The sequence below is a fragment of the Bombina bombina genome, chromosome 1, assembly GCF_027579735.1.
Source record: "Bombina bombina isolate aBomBom1 chromosome 1, aBomBom1.pri, whole genome shotgun sequence".
NCBI lineage: Eukaryota > Metazoa > Chordata > Amphibia > Anura > Bombinatoridae > Bombina > Bombina bombina.
Genome location: NC_069499.1, coordinates 544,292,431 through 544,319,539, shown reverse-complemented (window position 1 = coordinate 544,319,539; position 27,109 = coordinate 544,292,431). Strand labels below are relative to the sequence as shown.

Sequence of the window (27,109 nt, the reverse complement as noted above, 5' to 3'; positions counted from 1 at the left end):
GCTCTGCCTCTATTGTGGGTTACAGGGCCACCTTTTGAAGTCTTGTTCTACACGGCCGGGAAATGCTCACACCTAAGGTCCTGTTGGGGGCGGACCTTGGGTGGTTTATCCTCGTCCCCGGAACCGCTAAAGGAGAAACCTTTGGTCAGGGTTGTCCTTTCCTGGGTGGACTCCTCCATAGTCACCCAGGCTCTTGTTGACTCCGGTGCTTCGGGCTATTTCATTGACAGTGCTTTTGTATCAAAGCACTCCATTCCTGTTTTGTCTCGGTCCGTTCCGCTTGCTATTGAGGCCATTGATGGCAGGCCCCTTCAGCCCGCACTCGTTACTCACGAAACTGCTCCGTTATCCATGGCTGTTGGGGCTCTCCATTTTGAAACCCCTTCAGCCCGCACTCGTTACTCACGAAACTGCTCCGTTATCCATGGCTGTTGGGGCTCTCCATTTTGAAACCCTCCAGTTCCAGGTGATAAACTCTCCACATTTTCCAGTTGTTCTGGGTTATCCCTGGCTCCAAAAGCACAATCCCAGTCTCGACTGACGCAGGTCCGAAATTTTGTTGTGGTCTCTGCAATGTATTTCCACTTGTCTTCAGAAACCAGTTAAAGTCTTGTGCACTTCTTCGGTATCTCAATTGCCAGAGGAGTACCGAGAGTTCCTAGACATTTTTGACAAGGTGCGTGCCGGTACGTTGCCTCCTCACCGGTTTAATGATTGTGCCATAGACCTGGAGCCCAGAGCCATTCCTCCTCGGGGCCGGGTTTACCCTCTATCTGTTGCGGAGAATTGTGCTATGGAGGAGTATGTTGCCGATGCTCTGTCACGGGGGATCATCCGCAAATCCTGCTCTCCTGCAGGGGCTGGCTTCTTCTTTGTGAAGAAAAAGGGTGGCGAGTTAAGACCATGCATCGATTATAGGGGTCTTAATCGTCTTACCATTAAGAATGCTTACCCTATTCCGCTCATTACGGAACTCTTTGACCGCCTCAAGGGAGCTACGGTCTTGTTAGGATCAAGGAGGGCCACGAATGGAAAACAGCATTTAACACCAGGAGCGGGCATTATGAGTATCTTGTAATGCCCTTTGACCTATGTAATTCTCCTGCTGTTTTCCAGCAATTTATTAATGATGTCCTACGAGATATATTGCAACAGTGTGTTATGGTGTTCCTACACTCACCCACACTTGAGGCTCATGGTTCTGATGTTACACAGGTTCTTCAGAGACTACGTGAGAATGGCCTGTTTTGTAAACTTGAGAAATGTGAGTAACCTTCCTAGGTTATGTTATCTCCTTTGCAGGGTTCTCCATGGATCCTGACAAGTTATCTGCAGTTCTGCAGTGGCCTCGCCCAGTTGGTCTTCGGTCTATTCAACGTTGTTTGGGGTTTGCCAATTACTATAGAAAGTTTATTAAAAAGTTTTCTTCCTTGGTCAAACCCATCACAGACATGACCCGTAAAGAGAATGAGCCACTCCATTGGTCACCTACTGCCATTAAGGCCTTTGATAGTCTTAAGACTGCCTTTGCTGCCGCTCCAGTTCTGGCTCATCCTAACCCTGTCCTGCCTTTCGTTCTTGAGGTCAATGCGTCTGATACTCGAGTAGGTGCCCTCTTGTCTCAACGTCCTATGCCTGACGGGTCCTTGCATCCATGTGGTTTCTTCTCTAAGAAATTGTCTCCAGCATTCAGTGCTCATTCTTACTGACCACAAGAATTTAACTTGTCTATCTGAAGCAAAACGTTTGTTGCCCCGACAGGCCAGATGGGCGCTATTTTTGTCTCGGTTTAATTATGTGGTCTCCTACCTGCCTGATAGTAAGAATGTTAGGACTGATGCCTTCTCTCGACAATTTTCGCCTCTGTCCAAGGAGGAGTCTGTACCTACTCCAGTTATACCTCCTGACCATATTTTTGCTACTATACATACTAATCCTGGCTGCACAAACCAATGCACCTCCTGAGAAACCTAGTAATAAGTGTTTTGTTCCTGAGAATCTTCGAACTAAACTTTTGCACACTTACCATTATTTTAAAGCCGCAGGTCACCCAGGCAAGAACCAAATGATTTGGTCTGTCACTCGACAATTCTGGTGGACAGGTCTTTGTTCTGATGTTGCTGCGTATGTTGCCTCCTGCTCAGTTTGTGCACAGAATAAGACTCCTCTATGTCTTCCTGTGGGTCTTCTTCAACCTATTGCTAATGGTGAGTGTCCTTGGACACATCTTTCCATGGACTTCATTGTCGAGCTCCCTGTTTCCAATGGCAATACTGTTATCCTTATGGTGGTTGACCGTTTTTTCTAAAATGTCACATTGCATTCCCTTGAAGACGTTGCCTACCGCTCAGGAGCTTGCTTTAGTTTTTTCCTGGAGGTTTTCCGTTTACATGGGTTACCCAAGGAGATAGTGTTGGACCGGGGTAGCCAGTTTGTCTCCAGATTTTGGCGTTCCTTTTGTGCTCAAATGGGGATCCAGCTTTCCTTCTCCTCGGCATATCACCCTCAATCCAATGGGGCTGCGGAAGGGTCTAATCAAGCTCTGGAACAGTTCCTCTGTTGCAATGTCTTTTTTGCTTGTAATAGTGCTATTAATGCTTCCTCCAAGTTATCCCCGTTCATGGCGAATTATGGGTTTCAACCATCCTTGTTGCCCGATTCATTCATGTCTCAGGGTATTCCGGCTTTGGAGGAGCATCTCCGGCAACTTCGTTCCATGTGGGTGCAGATTCAGGACTGCCTTCAACGTTCTGTGCAGCGCCAAAAGTTCCAAGCTGATCGTAGGCGTCTGCCTGCGCCTTCCTACCAGGTTGGTGAGAGAGTTTGGCTGTCCTCCTGCAACTTGAACCTTTGTGTGCCTTCCAATAAACTGGCTCCCCGTTATGTTGGTCCTTTTCGAATACTCTGACGGGTCAATCCTGTGGTCAACGCTCTTGACCTTCCTCCTGCAATGCGCATCTCCAATGTTTTTCATGTCTCCCTCTTGAAACCATTGGTTTGTAATCGGTTTACCACTGTTTTGCCTCGTCCCCATCCTATATTTTTTGACAATCATGAGGAGTATGAGGTCAGCAGCATTATTGACTCTCGTATGACCAGGGGCCACGTACAGTATTTGGTTCACTGGAGGGGCTACGGTCCAGAGGAGCGTTCATGGGTTCCCTTCTCTGATGTTCATGCTCCCGCCCTCCTCCGTGCCTTCCATGCCCGTTTCCCCAATAAGCCTTTTGTCCTCCCGCAGGGGGAGGGGTCGTTGAGGAGAGGCTACTGTCAGGGTTTTTTTCCCTGTTTTGTTTGCCATGTTCTCCTGGCAGCCATTTTACTCACCTCTCCTGCTGACTCTGGTGCATACTGTGTGATGCTGCTGATTTCCTGGACTTCCTTTTATGGCCAGACTGGTGTACATCATCCGTGTGAGACAGGATGCAGTCTCAGAATTGTGATGTCATCACTTATTATTTAAAGGGCCTCTGTTCTGTATTATTTGCCCTTGCGTTGTCTGAGACCTGTTTGTGAGAGCTCCTGTGTATTACCTGGCTGTCTGACGTCCCTCCTGGTTCCTGATCCCTGGCTTGTTTTTGATTCTGCTGTTCTCCTTGTTCCTGATTCCGGCTCGTCTGACTACTCGCTTTGGCTCCTGACTCGGCTCGTCTGACTACCAGCTCTGGTTTTGATTCCTGGCTTTTTATTTGACTTTTGGACTTTTTATCATTTTTTGCTATTAATAAAGGTGTGATTATTTTTGCACTTCTTGTCTCAGTCTGATTCCTGGCACCCTGACAGTATGTTAGAGTCAACATTTTGAATTTTGTTCTTGAGGCTAAGGGAAGCCAGTGGAGGTGTTGACAAAGGTGCAGCAGATGTAGAGTGATGCTTAAGGCAAATGAGCCTGGCAGATGCTTTCATGATGGATTGCAGAGGGGACAGCCGGTAGCTTGGTAGACCAGAGAAGATGGAATTGCAGAAGTAAATGCAAGAAATGAATGGAGTGGATAAGAATCTTAACTGTGTCTTGAGTTAGGAAGTGATGACTTTTAGAGATATTTTTAAGTTGGAAGTGGCAGGAGTCACTCGTATTGCACTTTCAATGCTCAGCTTTATTTATTTATAAAGAGAATATTATGTCCTTTATGCCTGTGAACGAGAATCTGAAAGCGGCTTGTTGATAACCATCAGGTGCTATTTTCACTTTATTATGATACATTTTTTCCAGGATCATAAACATTTGTTGCAAAACTTCTCCTGAGCGATAACCATAACCCTAGGAACACAAAATTCTCTGAAACACATTAAAGATTGTCCATATTGTTATGTATAATTCCTCTTGAGACTGGAAAGGTTTTCTGACAGTTCATATTTCTTCTTAGAGTGCATTATTATGATTCAAGACCAAGTCAACAGATACTTAGTAGGCAGTACATGCATGTGATTTAATTGAAGGTAGAGTTCCTTAGGTTTCTGTACCATATAATATGATATATGTGAAAGATACATAGCTTTATTTTCCTTTCCACAAAAATCAATACTTCTCATATTTTGCCTGTCTTGGATACAATTTTCAGGCTGTCATCATCTCCCAGGTTGTTATTTTTTTTTTTTTAAATCATCTTTATTAAACTCCAACAGATTTATACCTTTTTGATAATTTCCAAAACAAAGAATAAACAGTCAAAGATACATCAGCAAGCAAAAGAAATAAAGAAAAAATAAAAAAAGAAATAAAATAAAAATACTATGAATTAAATTCCATTCTGTCATTCCTAAATGATTATAATTTCTCTGTTGGAGTATATTTTATCCCCATTTTTTCTTTCCCCTCCCTCCCCTCCCCCCAACAGAACCGTCAATATCAATATCACAACTATGGCCAGGAACAAAGCCAGGAGCAATCTTTCCCTCTCCCCCCACCCCCCCCTCCTCTGAGCATATATCGTCATCCCTGGAGATTTACATTGAAGGTCATGTCTTGTAGATAAGATCCTAAGCTATCTCAGGTGATAATAATATCAACGTGTTCAAGGTTAGTCTTGCGAGGGGGGAAAAAAAAAAAAAAAAAAAAAATATATATATATATTTATAAATATATAAAAATAAAAAAAACAAAAGGATTCTCCTGTATCGTACCAGGAGAAAGAGAAAAGATAATGTGTCTTGCTTTTACCATAATCCCAAAAGTACCAGTTCTGAGTTTTGAAAAGGAAATATTACTTGATCAATTTCTGGCGGTGTAAGGGACTTAATAAATGGTGCCCACTTATTAAAGAAGGACTGAATATCCGATTCCTTATCAATATTGGTGTCTCGCTGCTCTATAATGCATTGCTTTTTAAGAAAATTTTTAATCTCTGGTACTGTTGGTAAGTTTCTTGACTTCCACTTCTTGAAGATTAAATACCTAACTGCCAAAATAATTATGGTAATTAACTTTCCATTGGGGCTATGTTCTTCTGGATTATTTAAACAGAATATAACCTGAACCAGTGAAAGACCCAGAGGGGAGATTTTAAGTGACGTTCTTGCCCAGAATTCAACTTTATACCAGCATTGTCTAATCAATGGACAATCCCAGATCATGTGTCTCAGGTCTGCGGCCTCCATGTAACACTTAGGGCATTTATCAAAATTTAGATTCTTGAACTTAAATGCTTTCTCAGGGGTATAATAATATTTATGTAAAAGTTTTAGATGAGCCTCTCTCCAGGTGGCTGAGATTGTGGCCTGAGATACTCTACAAATAGAGGTTTTTATTAATTGGCTGTCAATGTGCTCTTGTGGCAGAACCAAGCTCCAAGCTTGGGTTAACTTTCCAAGGAGATGTTCCCCTTTGCCTTCCCCCAGTAGATGGTAGCATGGGGTAATTGACATTAACCCGTTCCTTACCAGCGTCAGCCAGAGCTCCAGCCTACCCAGGTCACACCGCCAGTTAATTGGTCTCATAGTATCTGTGATGTAGTGCCTTACCTGTAGATAGGCAAAGAAATCCTTGTTTGAAAGATTAAAGTTAGTTTTAAGTTCATCAAATGCTATAATACATTTTCTCTCTTGATCCACGAATTGTATAAGTCTGTTTAATCCTGATGCGTGCCAATGTTTAAACACCGCTGAGTCTATGCCTGCCTGAAATTTAGGATTACCTATTAACGGTAAATATTGAGATATCTGGCAGTTAAAATCAAAGATCTTTCCTATTTTCTTCCAGGCCCTCAGGGGATTTGAGAACATTTTAAGTGCTCTAATATTAACTGGCCACTCTTTAAGTTCACAGTGTAGGAGAGCTATAGGTGTGTATGGATAGCAAATTTTCTCTTCTAATTTGTTGTTCAGGACATAGTCTCTGGAACAGATCCAATCCGCCGTTATTCGCGCTAAGAATGCCAGATTATAAAACTTTATGTCCGGCAATGCAAAGCCTCCACAAGCTTTAGAAGATGACAATTTGGTCAGGGAGATTCTGGGTCTTGCTTTTTGCCAAATGAACCTCCGAAGTAAGCTATTAATTACTCGTATGTCCCTGTCCAAAAGCATTATCGCCGTGTTCTGTAGAACATATAACAGTTTTGGAAAGAGGACCATCTTGAAAAGTGCTATCCGTCCAGAAATGGAGAGTGGCAAACTCTCCCAGTTTCTGAGCTTTTCCCTGAATATTGATATGATTGGTAGGATGTTAAGCTTATAAAGATCTTTGGGATCACTCGGGATGTGGATACCCAAATATTTAAATGAATCTTTTACTAATCGGAAGGGAATATTACTGGGAGAGGAACTGTTTTTTTTAAGCCAGCATAGTTCTGACTTTGTAGTATTTACTTTATATCCAGAAAAGGACCCAAATTGATCAATGATTTGTAGTAATTTAGGAAGATTTTTTTTACTGTTTGATAGATAAATTAGAATGTCATCTGCATATAGGGCTAACTTTATTTCATAATCCTGTATTTTAATACCTTCTAGTTGTTGCCTGATCGCAGTTGCCAAAGGTTCAATGCAGATGTTAAAGAGGAGAGGAGAGAGGGGGCAGCCCTGACGGGTCCCCCTGCCCAGTACTATCTGGGATGACAACAAGTTATTTACGATTAGCCTTGTATAAGGCTGTTTATAAAGATTTTTGATAAAGTGAAGGAAATTACCTGTGAAGCCAAACTTCACTAATGAAGTGAAAAGATGGTCGTAGTGAACGGAATCGAAGGCCTTCTCGGCATCAACCGAGATGACCGCTAGATCTGGTGAGGTCCTTCCCCCTCTTCTCCCCTCCTCCTCATTATTAAAAAGATATTCTGATGTTACCAAAATCTCTCTAATTTTAGCTGCAGAATTTCGAGCATTTAAGAAACCAGCTTGGTCTTTATGAATGATGTCACCTAGTATTTTTTGTAACCTTTGAGCAATGATTGATGTAAAGATCTTGTAATCAGAATTTAATAGAGCGATTGGTCTATAAGACCCCCTTGAAGTTGGATCCTTTCCACTTTTAAGTATTAGGGTTGTGTAGGAGGATGTAAAAAGTTTTGTCATCTCTTCTCCCTTTATATAGATAGAATTATAATATTTACAAAGATGGGTTGATATTTCGGGAGATAGTATTTTGTATAGCTCATTGGGTAACCCGTCTGGCCCAGGAGTTTTATTCAGAGCGAGGTCAGAAATTGTTTTTTTAATTTCTTCCTCTGTGATTTGCATATTGATAGCTTCGGCTATGTCAGTAGGTAGCTTGGGGACTGATATTTTACTCCAAAAGTCCTCTGCTCGAAGTGAATCTGAATATCTAGATGAATAGAGTACCTGATAATATTTTTCCATTTCTTGCGCTATTTCTTCATGCTTAGATACTTCCTTCCCTTCTAGCACCAGTTTTTCGATTAGCGAAGACTTTTTCTCGCTTTTGACCAATCTAGCTAGGAGTTTCCCAGATTTATTGCCATATTTATATAATTTGGACTGTAGTTTTAGTTCATTCTGGGTTTCTCTGTATAGCAAAAAGTCATCTTTGTTGCTTTTTGCTCTGATATACTTGGTCCAATTTGCAGGATTTGAGTCAAGAAGGAATCTGTTATATGCGTTTATAACTGCATGTGTTAATTCCTTATCTCTTTGTTGCCTTTTTTTATTTAATATGGCCATATAAGCTATGATTTCCCCTCTTATTACTGCCTTTGCTGCCTCCCAAAATATGGCAGGACGATCTCTATAATCTGAGTTGCAGAGGTCGTAGTCATTAAATTTAACTCTTAGCCAGTTCTTGAATTTCATGTCTGATGCTAAGTGAGAGGGGAAAAGAAGCGATTTAACTTAAACTTAGGCTGTTTATCTTGGAGATCTAAAGATATTGGCCCATGGTCAGATATACATATAGGAAAGATTTTTGCCTTAACCTCGAATGTGCAGAGTCTTTCGTCTATCAAAAAAAGATCAATCCTTGATAATGTTTTATGGGCTTTAGATAGGCAGGAATATTCTCTAGCATCGGGATTTTGCATCCTCCATATGTCCCTAACACCTAAGTTTTGCATAAGCCTAGTGAAAATTTTAGATTCCAAGTTGTCTTTTTTATGTTTTTTCTGTTTTGTGTTTTGTCTCAGCCTGTCAAGTGGACACTGTGGAGCCATGTTAAAATCTCCTGCGAGAATAAGGTTACCCTCCAGTACAGAGAGTATCTCTGTCTGTAATTGATTCCAGAACACTGGATCAAGAGTGTTAGGTGCATAGACATTACACATTGTGAACACACGATTATCAATTTTTATTTTTAAGATCACTGATCTCCCCTCTGGGTCTGTCCCAACATGCAGAATTTCTGAATTGATCTTTTTCCCCACCAAAATAGCTACCCCTCTCTTTCTCCCCTGTCCTGAAGTGGCGAACACTTCCTTAACCCATGATGTTTTTAACTTCAAAACTTCTTCTAGGGTAAGATGCGTTTCCTGGAGGAAAGCTATTTCTGTATTCATTTTCCTTAATTGAGAAATGATTGACTTCCTCTTTATAGGAGTGGTGATACCTCCTACGTTCCAAGATACTATTTTAAAATTAAGCATTTAATTTAGTAGATAGATATATGAAATTGGAGAAAAAAAAAAAAAAAAAAAAAAAAAAGGGAAACCCCCCGCAAGACACCTACGCTATTTTGGGCTAGTTTCGCTGTCAGCATTACCTTAAAAGAAAGATAAAAAGCAATGACAGTGAGTCCTTGATATCTGTTCGGTTTACTCACTAGAGCTTAATTGATTTAAGAATTTTTCTGCCTCTTGTGCACCTTCAAAAAGGTGAGTTCCTCCTCTGGCAAAAACTTTAAGTTTAGATGGGTACATAATTAAGGCCTGATAACCCTGCTGAATAAATTTAGAGCAGATTGGAGCAATATTTCTTCTCCTCGCTGACGTCTCTGCTGAATAGTCTTGAAATAGGAGAATCTTGTTCTCTTTAAACATGATGGGCTGATTTTTACGAAAATGTTGTAGAAGGGTTACCTTATCAGTGAAATTGAGCAATTTGGCTATTACTGGCCTAGGTCTATTATTGCCCCTATTATCAACCTGCATCCTCCCTATTCTATGGGCCCTTTCTACCACTATTTGAGCATTGCTAGGAGGGATTTTAAGTAACTGTACTAAAGTGTCTGTGATAAATAAATTTAGATTCTCAGGCTGTTTCCCCTCAGGTATGCCAATAATGCGGATGTTGTTCCTTCTGGCCCTATTTTCCAAATCTTCAATTTTGATTTGCATTTTGGACAGACTAGTTGCGGTGGCATCTATGCTTGCACTATGAGTAAGTGTGAGATCCTCAAGATCAGAGACCCTTTGTTCCACTTCACTAATCCTGTTAGTGAAGTGTCTCAGTTCTTGCGATAGTGATACAATTTCTTGTTTGATCTCTGCCCTAAGGGCATCAAACTTAGGATTTAAAGCTTCTGCAATGTTTGTCACCAGAGCCTGCATGTTAAATGTTTCACTTAAGTGTAAGGGATTGGTTGGGGTTGATTGTTCCTCTGTGGGTAGCTCTATGCTATTTTTATTTTTTCTATCTCTTACTTTAGCTGTCATGGCTGGTGGGGGAGTCCGAGAGTGGCTGTGGAGGAATTTGTCCATAAGACGTGATAATGGTGTGAGTGGTGATCAATTATTAACTTGTGCTGTGCTGCAAAACATTCGTGAATTTATTGGAAGGGATAGGGATGTGAGTGACAAGTGAGTGAGGAGGTTTAGGGGAGGGAGTGAGGAGAGTGAGGGACGGGGGAGAAGAAAAGAAAAAAAAAAAAAAAAAAAAAAAAGGGGGGATTTATATGTTGGCACCCTTGGTTTTAGTGAAGTGATGTGTGTGGCTTCCTATAATTGAGAGTCCCCATACCAGTCAGAGAGCCTATGACGTGTAGCTTAGAGACAAGAGAACCAAATCCTTCTCTAAAAAAAAGGAACTCAGGTTTACTTTAATATCATTAGGTTCCCCTAATCAAAGTAAGTAGGTATAGACTTTAGTTCTCTTATTATTTTTGTTATATTAGGCCTTTCTTACCTTTATAACTAAAATCTAATATTTCCAGGCTTTTAGATATATTTTAAGTGAAGGGAAACCTGTGTCCTGGTTTTTCGAATCTCTAAGTGTGAAATTAGACCAATTAATCTTGGGACAGCGTATCTGCCTAGACAACAAAATCAAATTGCTCTTGTGCCACAAGAAAAACACAGTTAGAAGAAATTGTTAGTTACAGAAAAGAAGAAAAAAAAGAAGGATAAAAGAGAAACTTAGATCCTAAACATTTAGAACAGAATATGCAGTGTATTAGATTTTCCTTAAAGCTTATAAATTTTAGGTATGCATTTAATCAGTATGTTAGGAGATGAAATGTCCAGCAGTTAGGTTGTTATTCTGCAAGCAAGATAAACATGAATGTCCATATTAGTTTAATAGCAGATTTTTCGTGGTGAAAGCAGCTGTTAATCTGTCAGCCAGAAAATAAACAATCAACGTTAGTAATATGTTCATTAGATGTAAAGCAGCTAGCTCTTTCCTCTTCCCCTCTCTTTTTCTCCTCCTCTCCCCCTATTCTTTTAGCCTTTACCAGAGTTCAAGCCGGTGTTAGTAAAGTTTACAGATAGTCTGAGAGATAAAGCTCTTATTTAAGTGGACCGCGGTCCACTGTGGTCCGTCCAGTTCAGTGCAGTATGAGTAATATAGGGCTAGTCAGCCCTTCCCCTCCTTTCCTTTCCCTTCTTCTTCTTTCCCCTTTTACCTTCCCCCTTTTATGACTTTGGTAAGGAGATGCTTGATATTAATATTGGGAGAAGAATATGATATCCCTGTCTGCTCCCCCAACTTCACCCAGGCAGCCCATTCAGTTTAAGGTGCACAATGATAAGTCCTTAAAGATGCATAGTTAACTCACCTCTCCTCGCCAGCTGTACCCCGTGTTCTATCTTGCCCTGGAAGATGGGGTTCTTGAATATACGGTGAGTGTCTCTCCTACCTGAGACCTGCAGATGCAGCTCCCGCAGCTTTAGGTGCCTCTGCCTTGTCTTGACCTCAGGCAGCTATTTATCTCTCCCTCCCTCACGCAGCAGCGGTGGGAGAGAGGGAAGAGAAACAAGAGGCAGGCTTCCTACGTGCAGGGGCTTTTTCCTTCGTTCCTAGCCCTCCAGGTAGCGCTTACTCCAGTCCCTCTCACGCAGCACCGGTGGGAGAGGGATGGGGTGATCTGCGCTACAGCCAAAGATCCAGCGAGGAGTCTCAAGGGGAGGGCCACCTCAGGGAGACATGTAGGTTTCAGTATCACTCCGCAGTGTGAGTTCCGTGATGCCGGGCACGCTGGCGGGAGGGGTGAGAAAGGATTCAACCACAGCGGTGGGTGGGCCCGTCTGTACTGACTTTGATGCAGTTGGTCCTCTGTTGGATTAGGACCCAGCCTCGCCTCTGCTCAGTTCGTGGCGGAAAGGGGGAGAGCAGTGTGCGCCGGGCAGACGCAGTCCGGAGAGCCCGCTGCAAGCAGACCCCGGCAACAGGAGATGAGGTACGTGCTGCAACAGATGCGGCTTCAGTTGTTGCCGTCTAATGTTGAACTTTCCTTTATTTCTGTCCTTAGCTGAGCAGAGGAGCAAAGGGATCTTCCAAGGTAAAGGGGTTTCTCCTGGGTTATTATCTATGCCTTTTGAAGAGGTAGTGGGGGTTTAAGTTTACCCGGCAAATTATGTCTATGATTCAGAGCAGTTGGTTAAGAGTGCCGGGTAAGCCAGTTGGCCTCGATTCGTCTGTTTGGGGGGATATCACCTCCCTTCTTGCAATAACAGCGGGATGGAGTTTATCGCTGTTCAGGTTCAGGTGCGTTGTCTTGGCTAACCCGTTAGCTATCCCCTAGACTGGGGTATGGCGCGAAAACAACCGCCAGCAGCTGTAGGGCTGAAACAGGTAGCTCAGCAGGTAGCTCAGCAGGTAGCTCAGCAGCACGTGCTTGCTCCTCCTCTTCCACCGGAACCTCCTCTCCCAGGTTGTTATTTAAGGTATTCAATGGTTTGCATTGAACAGTATGGTTTCTTAGTCATCTTGAATATCTTCTGTTGTTGGTAGAGATCAGGCATCAATTTTTTTTTAATGTTCATTATTTCAATATCTGACAAGGCAAGCATCCTGTATGTCTGTCAAGCTTCTAGCAATTCTAATTGATTCACAAGGTTTATTGGTATTACTTACTATTTGCAGCATTTCAGAGATTGAAGACTGAGCATGTCCTCCGAAAGCCAAAGCTTAGTTACATGGTTATCTTAAGCCTTATATTGATGAAGTCGATATGCTTATTAATGAATTAATCACTTGCAAAATGACATCCTTAAACACTAAACCAAGAACTAAGTATTTCTTGGTACTTTCTCAGTGTAAGGTACAATCATTCATTTTTGGTTAATCAAACCTGATAATCCTTTAACAGGGGCAGATTATATCACACTAAACAGACAAAACCAAAAGCTTTTCTTATTTGGTACACAAGCTAGAGCCTTTGTGACAGTATATACAGAAGCCAGAGTAATATTTTTTCCCCTTTCTTAGGTTAAAAGCCCAAAAAAAAAACAAAAAAAAAAAAACTGTCTTAAGGGTTTAAATGGTCTCAGAAGTCAAAATGAAACTTTCACAGTTAACACCAACATCTGAAACATGAAATAGTTTCTCTACTGCTTTTGAAACGTTCTGTACGACTGGCCACTTGACATGCATTTTAGCAATTTTAACAAACTTTTTTTTACTTTTTGTTTGTCTCTTCAGTTGAAATTTGCCTCTTTCTGTAAGGGCATACTGAGGTCATTAATATGCATGTATGTGGAGAATCATGCAGCAAGCAGTATGTTTTGCAATGTTGTATAAGTAACCAGCTGGCAGTGCCGAGTGACAACAGGAAATAACCGCAGCTCGGCCTTTGCTTGCTACTAAATACACATTGTCAAGATCTCTCCTTTTCAAAGATAGGTGGACTCTCAGTTTGTGTTCAGTCTTCCATATTTAAACAGTTCTCTCCAGCAATAACCTCTTTTACTATAAAATGTTTTTGTATATTGACTAAAGCTACTCAAAGCTCACTCTACATGTTGCATGTATAAAGTTGCTACACACTGCAACACACCTAGGCTCCCGAGTTTCCTTTCATGATTCAGATAGAGCATGCAATTTTAGAGAACTTTCCAATTGACTTCTATTATGAAATTTGCTTTGTTCTATTTATATCCCTTTTTGAAGAGTATACCTTGATTTGCTTAGGAGCAGCAATACACTTCTGGGAACTAGCTGGTGATTGGTGTCTGCATATATATCTCTCTTCTTATTGGCTCACAAGATGTATTGAGCTTGTTTCTGAACTTACTGTTCAACAAAGGATACCAAACAAACTTGATAATTGAAGTACATTTGAAAGTTTAATTTTGACTTTGCTGTACCTTTAAATGGACATGAAACCCAATTTTTTTCTTTCATGATTTAGACAGAAAATTACATTTAAAAAAAATATTCTAGTTTACCTCTGATATCACATTTGCTAAATTCTCTTGGTATGCTTTGTTGAAGGAACAGAAATGCACTACTGAGAGCTAGCTGAGGAAACAAATTTGGTGAGTCAACGACGAGAGCCATATTTGTGCAGCCACCAATCAGCAGTTAGCTTCCAAGTGTGTATCAACAAAGCATGACGAGAACAATGCAAATTAGATAATAGAAGTACAATAGGAAAGTTGTTTAAAATGTAATTTTACTGTACTTTTAAGCATACCATAATGAAAAGGGGCTACGTTTTAACCAAAGAGACTAAGCGAAATATAAACGTTTATAATTGAGGTTGAAACGTTTTTTTACGTGTCCTCTCTCAATCCTGAAAGCTTAATTTTTACTTCCCTGGCACATTAATATTTTTATTTCTGCCTCCTTTTTTGCACAGAACACTACTATTTACTTGAATAGAGCAGCGTTTCCCTCATATCAAGGTCATGCATGATGCTTAAAGCTACTTTGTTACAGTGCACATTCTTTGTGCTTGTATCACAGTTCCACATTTATTCCACTGTACTCTTCTGTGTTATAAGTATCATGTGGTTAGTTAGAGTGAACTTCCTGTCATATCATATAGTCAATTGTATAATAGAATATGATATTTTTATTTAATGATTGAAAGCAAAAATTTTATAATATAAAAAAATAACAAAAGTGATCTATGTTATACCATTAATGCTTAACAAAAAGGTATTGCAATTGCAAGCTTTCATAATACATTCACCTATAAATCTTCACACCAGTTTGCAGAACATGGAGCAATGTTTTAAATTATAGGCAAGTGTATGGGATAAATGTGTTCACTGTCATGTTTCATTGTTCTCTAGAACAAGATATATTTAGTTTTGTTAACTGTTTTTGGTTTTCTAATCATTTATACATCTCAAAGTTTGGAGACTAATAATCTGTCACTGTCATGTGGTCACACTCACTATGAGGAACGTGATAATAACCTAATGGAAAAAACACAACTTAATACAAAACATTGTGCAGAGGTCACCTCAACTGGATGCAGAACATAGCCTCCAAAAATAGTTTTAAAACATTTTCTCTTTTTCTCCTTTTCTTTTCGAATAAACTGAGTAAGAAGCTACTTATTTCTTACAGGTAAAAATAGCAAAATGTTTATTGTACCAAATCTAGTAAACAATTTTTGTGTTTGTAGCTGGCCTGGTGCATCATAAGCTGTATGGAGCATGCTTGCATTTATTTGCTAAAAACTGACTAACAAAGTGTGTGCCTTGTGGTGTTGGTGGAGGGACCTTGTTTATATTGTTGGTGTTGGGGAACTTCTGAAATCATTGCTTTTTTGGAAGAGATTTTAAATTCTTACTATGTTCTTGTATTATTTTCAGTGGCAATATCAAGTACCTTAAGATTAACTTCATATACAAGTCTTCTGTTTGTTGTAGGTGTTTCAGGAACATCTAGATTCCTTATCAGTAACTACTATCCAAGCACTTACAGCAGTCAAGCACAAATCTCCCTCGGCAAAGGTAAGGAGTACATTCTCTACTTGTTGCCTGTTCTGCAATAAGCAAATTTTACCGATTTACTACCTCAAACGTATTAAAATCAATTGAGAGGTATAATATTTACCTTTTATGTAGTAATGTGTTTGGTTATTTAAAGCATTAGAATTAAGATAGAAAATAGCAGTCACTGCTGAAATAGTTTGGAAACATGGATATGACTTTACTAGGAAATATAATAAAAATATGTGTAAAGTAGGTCTTTAATTGTATGATTAATTGTGAGTTTTTTAATGATTATTTTTTATTGAGGTGCAATGAATATATAATATTACAATATGCATAGTTAAATATATATATGTATGAGAATTGAGGGGTCAACAGCGCATAAGTATTCTATACTAAAACATAAAACATATGGGAACACATAATAAAATGATTCAAAGTCAGTAACGGTAAAAATATTTCTATAAAACACAAAGTCCAATCGGATAACTGGATGGAATGGTTTTCCCCTTACCAGAAGATACCTCAATCTGATGAGGTAAGTTGCCGCAACTAGTAGAGGGTGGTAGAAATCCACTGGGTGTAGGTCAGTGGCGGGTTATCTGTCTCTTGAAGTAAGTATTCCTCTGTGTTTTCTTCCTCTCAAAGGTGTTGGCTAATATTATGACTGCGGTCTGTGGTTAGCCTTGTCAACTGCACAGACTGAAGCCCAGAGTGGCTCTTCCGAATAAGACAAATGATTGGTTTTGCAGGTCTAGCTAGATTTTTCTTGTATTCTTTTGCAGCTCATGAAAGCTTTAGTTTTAAAACCACAGATCTTAGTAGAAGTGAAGCAATATATAGTATCCAGGTGAAATCTAATTTTCCCATTAGGCCGTGTATCTCACGAAGTAAACAGAACAGCATATAATTCAGATCTGAATTATATGCTGTTCTGTTTACTTCGCAAGATAGCCCTCTCAGACTGTAACAGGCGCCAACGTTTTCGAGGTAGGTACTATATCAACACAATATCCTGGTCAAAGTACTGTGTGACGTAAGAGCTATGTGTAATAGGCGCAAGGAGTTAAAAACTTGTTTGCTTGTTTATGGGTAAATAGTAATAAAAATAAAGCAGTGGTGTATTTACTGTTACATTTGAATGAAATTAACACTATTTAATGCGTTTTTCTTATAAGGAAGTATTTAAAGAAAGAATTGGCTATACACAGTTTTTTGATGTGTTAAAATCTTTGGGCCAACCATCCCGACTGTTTCTGGAAGAGCTTCTAAATATGGTGAGTTGCTTGTTGTATTATTCTACTATATGCTTATATCATATGCTGTGTGTACACATGATTTAAATTAAGACTTTTTTTTTTTATAATTTATGCCTATTAAGGCGTAGATTTTTATGTTTCCTAAACTATCATTATGCTCATTATGTTGTATTTAAAAAAAACAAACAAAAAAACTCATGCTTTAAATTATATTGGTAGTTAATGGATAAACTATCATTTTAAGAAATGCTATTTATTTCACACTCTCATAAAGCATGACCATACTGGTGGGTATATACTGTATCTTGTGACCTCTTTAGTAGGTAGAAAGATCTAAAAAAAATATTTTTTCTTTTCTTTCCTAAGATATGGTGAGCTCATGGCATCATCAATTACTAGTGGGAATATCACTCCTGGGCAGCAGGAGGAGGCAACGAGCACCACAGCAAAGCTGTTAAATGTCACTTTCCTTACCCATAACCCCCAGTCATTCTCTTTGCCTCTGTTCATGGAGGAGGTGAAGTTTTTTTGGTGTCTAAAGAAAATTGATCTTCTATCAAGATTTTATTATTTTGAATGCCAGAGTAGGTCTACTCTGAAATTCTTCTCAAAATTGGGTTTAGTCGTACACCACGTTAGTCTTTTTAGTAGGGCAGTGGTGGCTTTAAAGTAGTTAGGAAATGGTGAAGAGGGATTCACTATGTTCTTTTCTAACAGTTTGCTGCCCAGATATAGAATACCAGAGTAGGTTTACTCTGTACTTTCTTCTTTCTCTGGTCACTGTAAGGAGTGGCGTCCTCCCATACCAGGAGGGCTGTCTTTCTGCCGGACAGCTAGAGATGCAGGTAAGTGCCTCACTAAAGGGGCTTAATCTTTATTACATTTGGTTGCATCTTTGTGGGGACTAGTATCCTGAGTTTAGGATCATTTTGGCAGTTGCAGGCACTGTATTGTGATTGTGACGTGGGGAAGGTGTTTCCCCATATTTTGCTTTATCTTTTACAGAGAAAGATGTGTCTATTGTTTTTGGCTTGTTTTTATTTTGGGCACTTTTTTTTGCTTTATGTTTGATCGCAACTTGCGATCGTTTTAACCGCTGTGTGTTTTTGACGAAACAGGAAGCGGCTCTATTTTCCCTGTTCTTCTTCCGGTCTGAAGCGCGCAGTAGTATTTCAGTCGCAAGCTTCTCTGGCTGATCATGTGACTGCACTGTTACGATTCCTGATGGCTGTGTGTTTGTTCTGCGTTGCCTCGCAGGTTAGAAGAAGGCAGGCAAGTATCCTGATTGTGTAAAGCAGGAGGAGGTAGGCACTTCAGTCGTATGGGTTTGTATTCTGTTCTCTTAAAGAGACAGTCATTTGGTAGAATTTAAGTTACATTCTGGTGTTATGGAACAGGAAGCTGTTTCCATGGACATATGTAGTTTGTGTTTGAATTACCATGTTGTTCCGCCTTTGCCTTTTTGTTCTTCATGCATAGACAGAACTTTAAAAGATAAAGATAAATTCTCTGTAACAGAGTAAATAGTCTATCAGGATGATGCTGTTCAGACAATGCCACAGTCTTCTCCTCAGACTACCCAAGCCTCATTGGTGTCACATGCAGTGCCCTGTGATTCCTCTCATTCTTCTGAAGGAAGTTTTTAAAAGGAGAAATTGCTGTCCAGGTATCCTCAGCATTAGCTGCCATTCCCATACTGCAGGGTAAATGTAAGAGGAAATGTAGAGATTCAGATAGTAGGGTTTCTGTTCCAACTTCTGCTACTCTGGTTGCTCTTTCTCATAAGTCTGAGGAAGATTCGTCGGTAGCTTCTGAGGGTGAGATCTCAGGTTCGGACAGTGTATTTCCTTCAGCTGATGCTGAGGTTGTATCATTTAAATTTAAACTGGAACACCTCTGTGCACTGTTAAAGGAGGTTTTGGCTACTCTTGATGATTCAGATGCTCCTTCTGTTGTTAAACTTGTGAAATCTGACAAGCTTAATAGATACTTTGATGTGCCTTCCTCAGTGGAAGTGTTTCCTGTTCCTGACCGTGCCACTGAAATTATAGTTACGGAATGGGAGAGACCAGGGATTCTTTTTTCTCTGTCTCCTGTCTTTAAAGGGACAGTCAACCCAAAAATTACTGTTACTTATTTAGATTAGTTAATTAACAATCTTTACATCAAATTCTAGCCCAATTTTCATCTAAATAAACTTTGGCAGAAAATACACTTACTAGATCTCATCTGGCCGTTTTGAAATGGCTACCTGACTCCTCCTTCTCTGACGTCTCCCTGCGCGCTCCTTTCATTCAGTTCATTGAGACATTCAATGCTAAATCAGCTCTATTCCAAAAAAAAGTATAAAGGCAAAGCCCAGGGAAATCCATATGAAATACAGATGCCTGCTATTCAAGTCATGTAAAACAGCATAAATAACACACACACGTTGTCACCATATACTGTACACCATTATGTCCAAGTTCCCTTGGGAAAAACACTGATAATAATAGGGGAAAAGACTGCCAACATACTGCCCTTGTTGCTGTACTAATTATCCAATGCCAGATTTCTGAAACCCATAATCCATATCAATCAGGTGAGAAGAAAGCGCTTTTTCAGGGAGCTTCAGCACACGAGCCGAACACAGGAGACTAAGGGGACTGCTGTCAATCTCACTCTTTAGCAAGTGGTTCACCCGCGATCTCTGCTGTTGCACGATTTGGTTCTTTGTCTCACAGCGGTATGGTACAATGATGTAGACCATTGAGGGGCCGGCCGTACCCCCTAATAGAAATAATACAGCGTTGTTACATTGGTGCCAAGTATCCGGAGTTTGCACAACATTATCCGCTGTAGGCTGTTGACCTATGTAATTATCACCGTCTATCATCAATATTATTACGGCCGGCCCCTCAATGGTCTACATCATTGTACCATACAGCTGTGAGACAAAGAACCAAATCGTGCTGTGTATGATTTAATTACCATGCATTCTGAGAACAGCAGTGGAAAGCAGCAGAAGACCCATTTGTACATTCCGAAGGGTAAGGTCACATCAGGAAGTTGCATGGTTACTGTAACATCACAATGCAGAATGCAGTAAATGCTATCTAGGGCTTAGGATCATAGGCAAACAACAGCGGTATGGTAAAATGATGTAGATCATTGAGGGGCCGGCCGTAATAATATTAACGATAACCGGTGATAATTACATAGGTCAACAGCCTAGATAGCATTTACTACATTCTGCATTGTGATGTTACAGTAACCGTGCAACTCCCTGATGTGACCTTACCCTTCGGAATGTACAAATGGGTCTTCTGCTGCTTTCCACTGCTGTCCTCAGAATGCATGGTAGTCAAATCATACACAGCACGATTTTGGTGATTTCTGGTTTTGCGGTTTTAGCACGCAGGGCATTATGGCTGAAATCTTGGTCAGCGAATGTCTCTTCGAAATCCAAACTTTTGGCTATTCCTTACAAGGGTAAGACCTTGTTTGGTCCTGGTCTTGCAGAAATTATTTCTGATATCTCAGGTGGTAAGGGGTCTTTTCTGCCACAAGATAAGAAGAGTAGACCAAAGGGATATCAGAGTAATTTTCGTTCCTTTCGTAACTTCAGAGGGAAGCCTCCTTCCACTTCTGCCAAACAGGAACAGGCCAAATCTTTATGGAAACCCAATCAGTCTTGGAGTAAGGGGAAACAATCCAAGAAGCCCTCAGCTGATTTCAAATCAGCATGAACGGTTTGCCCCCGATCCAAGGTTGGATCAAGTGGGGGCAGACTTTCTCAGTTCTCTCAAGCATGGATACAAGATGTTTCATATTCTTGGGCTGTGGACATCGTATCTCTGGGTTACAAATTGGAGTTCAAACGTTTTCCTCCTAGAGACTGGTTTCATCTCAAGATTATCTGCAGACTTGATAAATAGAGAGGCGTTCTTGAAATGTGTTCAGGATCTTTTCGACCTAGGAGTGATTGTGCCTGTTCCAGTACAGGAACAGGGTCTGGGGTTTTATTCCAATCTGTTCGTGGTTCCCAAGAAAGAGGAAACTTTCCGACCAATTCTAGATCTGAAGTGTCTAAACAAGTTTCTTAGAGTACTGTCTTTCAAGATGGAGACTATTCGTTCCATTCTTCCCTTGGTCCAGTAGGGGTCAGTTCATGACGACCATAGACCTAAAGGATGCGTACTTTAATGTTCCCATTCACAGGGAGCATCACAAATTCCTAAGGTTTGCTTTTCTGGACAAACACTTTCAATTTGTAGCTCTTCCATTTGGCCTCGCCACAACTCCTAGAATCTTTTCGAAGGTTCTAGGGGCTTTCTTGGCAGTGATTCGGTCTCAGGGTATTGCTGTGGTGCCCTATCTGGACGATATTCTGGTTCAGGTGCCATCTTTTCAACAAGCAGGTTCTCATACAGAGATCTTGTTATTTTTTCTACGTTCCCACAGTTGGAAAGTGAATCTGGGAAAGAGTTCCCTTGTTCGATTTACAAGGGTAGTTTTCCTAGGGACCATTATAGATTCTATATTAATTAAAATTTTTCTAACAGAGGTCAGGAAAGCCAAGAATCTTTCTTCTTGCCTCTCTCTTCTGTCCACTGTTCAACCATCAGTGGCCCAATGTATGTAGGTAATTGGTCTGATGGTGGCTTCCATAGACATCATTCCATTCGCTCGGTTCCATTTGAGAGCTCTGCAGTTATGCATGCTCAGACAATGGAACTGGGATTATACGGGTCTGTCTCAGAAGATAGTTTTGAATCAGTCAACAAGAGACTCTCTTGTAGTGGCTGTCTCAGGAGCATCTCTCTCAGGGAACATGCTTTCGGAGACCTTCATGGGTAATTGTGAACACAGATGCCAGTTTGCTGGGCTGTGTTGCTGTCTCTGACTCGTTTAAAGCACAGGGTCTCTGAAACTCGGGAAGAATCAGCTCTTTCCATAAACATCTTGGAGTTGAGAGCGATTTTCAATGCTCTGATGGCTTGGCCTCAGTTTTAGCCCGGTTTATCAGGTTCCAGTCAGACAACATAACCTCAGTGGCTTACATCAACCACCAGGGAGGAACTCGCTGTTCCTTGGCTATGAAAGAGGTGGTTCAGATTTTTCAGTGGGCAGAGGCTCACAATTGTTGTCTGTCTGCCATCCACATTCAAGGAGTGGACAACTGGGAAGCGGATTTTCTGAGCAGACAGACATTTCCTACCGGGGAGTGGGAGCTCCATCCAGAAGTGTTCTCCAGCTTGACCCTCAAATGGTGGCTGCCGGATCTGGATCTGATGGCGTCTCAGCAGAATGCCAAGCTTCCAAGGTATGGTTCAAGATCAAGGGAAATCTACAAAAGGTTATACAGACTGCGCAAAGGTTAGGGTATATATGCTTTAGGATTTAAGGGGATATTTCTCCTAAATCCCCAGGGGAAAGGACACACAGAGAACAATGTAAAATCTAAAGCGCCAGTACAGGCAAAAAATACCCAGGAAAAAGAGAGCATACGATTTTGATGTTTATATTAAAAAATAATTTATTCTTCAACAAATGTCACAATGAGAACCTAAAAATAAAAATATATGTATAACATGAAATGATAATCTCCTAGGTAAAAATTACACCTTATACAAGAATTCAGACAGTAAAAAATGTGATTGGCCAATCTCTATTAAAAATGTGAGTAATCTATAAAAGCATTTACACAAGGAAAATCACACATATATTGTAGGCTACTAATGTTAGCAACTAGAACTGTATGTATCAATTTCTAGCAATTTGTATCACAATATCTATTATAAAAATATCTACTGATAATCTAAGAATATGTGCGCTAAGTACATATACAAAATACAAAAATAGCTTCCGTTAAATATAGCTATGTCAGCATGACAGTGAAATGTCCACAAAGGTGCAGATGAATATGAATGATTTACTGGTATCCGTGATTCCTTTAGTGTAGCACAGTGTTTTTGGGTGTTAGTGCTCTGATGGATCCACTCGAAACTACAGTTACCTGTTTTAGTGATCCTTCTAAGTTCAGCTCTTAGAGTGGAATGAGCTGTCTTCTTTGTCCGATGTCACCTTGTAGAAGTAAATGCCTCCAGAATAAGACGAGCAATGTAACTGCTTTAGCTGATCTTGAAGCCGATAAGAGATATTTTCAACAAACGTTGATAAAAGAACTAAGATGATAAAAAACTTAATTTAGTTAAACTAAACTTAATTTTAGAGATATTAAGGTTGGAATTAATCATAAACAAGTATTTCTCTGAAAACTAAAATTTGATTGATTATATAAGATTATAAGAGATATTTTCAACAAACGTTGATAAAAGATCTAAGATGATAAAAGAAAAAAAAAAAAAAAAGGTTTATTTTTGAAAAACTAATCTCAATTGTAGAGATATTAAGGTTGGAATTCAGAGATGTCCTTAGTAAGGACTAAATGCTACACAATGGTCTTAAATTTGTGGAAAAAAGGTGGTGAAAAAAGGTGGTGAAAAAAATATATAATAAAATTTGAATTTTTTTTTTTAAAAGGATTGGGATAATTTCACTAATGTAATACAGTTTATGCTGATATGTATATAACTTTTCTCTAGTATTTACAGCTTCTATTTTTATAGAAGGTACTAAATTTTGATATTATTTTAAATTTATTTTGATTTTATTTAGGTTTTTAAGAAGCAGTTCAGGTTAAAATCTAAGTTTAACCCTTTAGGCTTTAGGGTTTGTAATTCAAATATCCATTTGGCTTCTTTTTGCAGGAGTGCATAGGATAAATTACCACCCCTCTTTTTTTCTTTTAATTTAGTTATCGCTGTGAAGTTAAAATATTTCAAATTGTTATTGCAACACATCCTGAAATGTTTAATAGGTACATACTGTTTTTCACATTTTTTGCACCAACTTTTAAACATAAAAATAACAATACTATAAGAGGGATCTTAGGCGAAAAACTACAAGGGTTTTACCCATGCATATCATGCAAAGCATGTAAACATTCATTTAAAACAAAAAGCTTTAAATCAAACATAACAAAGAAAGAATATAAAATTAAGGAAACCATCAGGTGTATGGACACGAATGTTATCTATCTTATTACATGCAAAAAATGTGAAAAACAGTATGTAGGAGAGACAGAGAGAACACCAAGGGAAAGAATTAGGGAACGTCTAAACTCCATAGAAAATTCGGAAAAGGAACGCAATAAAGATCTACCTGTCGCGAAACATTTCAGGATGTGTTGCAATAACAATTTGAAATATTTTAACTTCACAGCGATAACTAAATTAAAAGAAAAAAAGAGGGGTGGTAATTTATCCTATGCACTCCTGCAAAAAGAAGCCAAATGGATATTTGAATTACAAACCCTAAAGTCTAAAGGGTTAAACTTAGATTTTAACCTGAACTGCTTCTTAAAAACCTAAATAAAATCAAAATAAATTTAAAATAATATCAAAATTTAGTACCTTCTATAAAAAATAGAAGCTGTAAATACTAGAGAAAAGTTATATACAAATCAGCATAAACTGTATTACATTAGTGAAATTATCCCAATCCTTTTAAAAAATGTTTTTCAAATTTTATCATATATTTTTTTCACCACCTTTTTTCCACAAATTTAAGACCATTGTGTAGCATTTAGTCCTTACTAAGGACATCTCTGAATTCCAACCTTAATATCTCTACAATTGAGATTAGTTTTTCAAAAATAAACCTTTTTTTTTTTTTATCATCTTAGATCTTTTATCAACGTTTGTTGAAAATATCTCTTATAATCTTATATAATCAATCAAATTTTAGTTTTCAGAGAAATACTTGTTTATGATTAATTCCAACCTTAATATCTCTAAAATTAAGTTTAGTTTAACAAAATTAAGTTTTTTATCATCTTAGTTCTTTTATCAACGTTTGTTGAAAATATCTCTTATAATCTTATACAATCATTCAATTTTAGATTTCAGAGAAATACATGTTTATGACTAATTATTAGTACTTACCAAATAAACAATATCTGAATATACATAAATTTAAGAGATATAATGTTTACAAATGTTTAACAAATATCTCTGAGCCAATTAGACACACATTGGCTGAAATTCTTAACCAATAGAAATGGAAGGAGGGCTATTTAAAGCCATAGGATTCAAAGGAGATCAAGCTTGACAAAGGCTGAAGTAATTTCAGCGGAAACGCGTTGCGGATCTCCTATTGTGCATCAAGAGGAAGAAAGGAAAGGATCAGCTGTAGAGCCGGCACCCCACAGCTCAAACCAGACACTCCCATACCACTAAGCCAATCAGCGCCCTAACCGGTATAGGCGCGAACTGAGCAAGAGACAGAAGTGTTTGTAGCTGGGGTTCACAGCGCGGCTTCAAGATCAGCTAAAGCAGTTACATTGCTCGTCTTATTCTGGAGGCAATTACTTCTACAAGGTGACATCGGACAAAGAAGACGGCTCATTCCACTCTAAGAGCTGACCTTAGAAGGATCACTAAAACAGGTACCTGTAGTTTCGAGTGGATCCATCAGAGCACTAACCCCCAAAAACACTGTGCTACACTAAAGGAATCACGGATACCAGTAAATCATTCATATTCATCTGCACCTTTGTGGACATTTCACTGTCATGCTGACATAGCTATATTTAACGGAAGCTATTTTTGTATTTTGTATATGTACTTAGCGCACATAGGCCTAGATTTAGAGTTTGGCGGTAGCCGTGAAAACCAGCGTTAGAGGCTCCTAACGCTGGTTTTAGGCTACCGCCGGTATTTGGAGTCACTCAAAATAGGGTCTAACGCTCACTTTTCAGCTGCGACTTTTCCATACCGCAGATCCCCTTACGTAAATTGCGTATCCTATCTTTTCAATGGGATTTTTCTAACTCCGGTATTTAGAGTCGTTTCTGAAGTGAGCGTTAGACATCTAACGACAAAACTCCAGCCGCAGGAAAAAAGTCAGTAGTTAAGAGCTTTCTGGGCTAACGCCGGTTTCTAAAGCTCTTAACTACTGTGCTCTAAAGTACACTAACACCCATAAACTACCTATGTACCCCTAAACCGAGGTCCCCCCACATCGCCGACACTCGAAAAAATTTTTTTAACCCCTAATCTGCCGACCGCCACCTACGTTATACTTATGTACCCCTAATCTGCTGCCCCTAACACCGCCGACCCCTATATTATATTTATTAACCCCTAATCTGCCCCCCTCAACGTCGCCTCCACCTGCCTACACTTATTAACCCCTAATCTGCCGACCGGACCTGAGCGCTACTATAATAAAGTTATTAACCCCTAATCCGCCTCACTAACCCTATCATAAATAGTATTAACCCCTAATCTGCTCTCCCTAACATCGCCGACACCTAACTTCAATTATTAACCCCTAATCTGCCGACCGAATCTCGCCGCTATTCTAATAAATGTATTAACCCCTAAAGCTAAGTCTAACCCTAATACTAACACCCCCCTAAGTTAAATATAATTTAAATCTAACGAAATTAATTAACTCTTATAAAATAAATTATTCCTATTTAAAGCTAAATACTTACCTGTAAAATAAACCCTAATATAGCTACAATATAAATTATAATTATATTATAGCTATTTTAGGATTTATATTTATTTTACAGGTAACTTTGTATTTATTTTAACCAGGTACAATAGCTATTAAATAGTTAAGAACTATTTAATAGCTAAAATAGTTAAAATAATTACAAATTTACCTGTAAAAGAAATCCTAACCTAAGTTACAAATAAACCTAACACTAGACTATCAATAAATACATTAAATAAAATACCTACAATTACCTACAATTAACCTAACACTACACTATCAATAAATTAATTAAATACAATTGCTACAAATAAATACAATTAAATAAACTAGCTAAAGTACAAAAAATAAAAAAGAACTAAGTTACAAAAAATAAAAAAATATTTACAAACATAAGAAAAATATTACAACAATTTTAAACTAATTACACCTACTCTAAGCCCCCTAATAAAATAACAAAGCCCCCCAAAATAAAAAAATGCCCTACCCTATTCTAATTTACTAAAGTTCAAAGCTCTTTTACCTTACCAGCCCTGAACAGGGCCCTTTGCGGGGCATGCCCCAAGAAAAACAGCTCTTTTACCTGTAAAAAAAACATACAATACCCAAGCCCCCCAACATTACAACCCACCACCCACATACCACTAATCTAACCCAAACCCCCCTTAAATAAACCTAACACTAAGCCCCTGAAGATCATCCTACCTTGTCTTCACCATACCAGGTTCACCGATCGGTCCAGAAGAGCTCCTCCGATGTCCTGATCCAAGCCCAAGCGGGGGGCTGAAGAGGTCCATGATCCGGCTG

At 39.2% G+C, this 27,109-nt stretch overlaps 1 protein-coding gene across 6 annotated transcripts in view; it reads left to right on the top strand.

The window, feature by feature from the left end:
• NBEAL1 (neurobeachin like 1) overlaps positions 1-27,109 on the top strand; it is a 759,124-nt gene that overhangs the window by 198,425 nt on the left and 533,590 nt on the right. For all 6 annotated transcript variants that reach the window (XM_053698681.1, XM_053698678.1, XM_053698680.1 and 3 more), the window contains 2 exons: positions 15,429-15,512; positions 16,673-16,771. In XM_053698681.1, the coding sequence (XP_053554656.1) occupies positions 15,429-15,512; positions 16,673-16,771 (183 nt within the window). The remainder of the gene's footprint in view (positions 1-15,428; positions 15,513-16,672; positions 16,772-27,109) is intronic.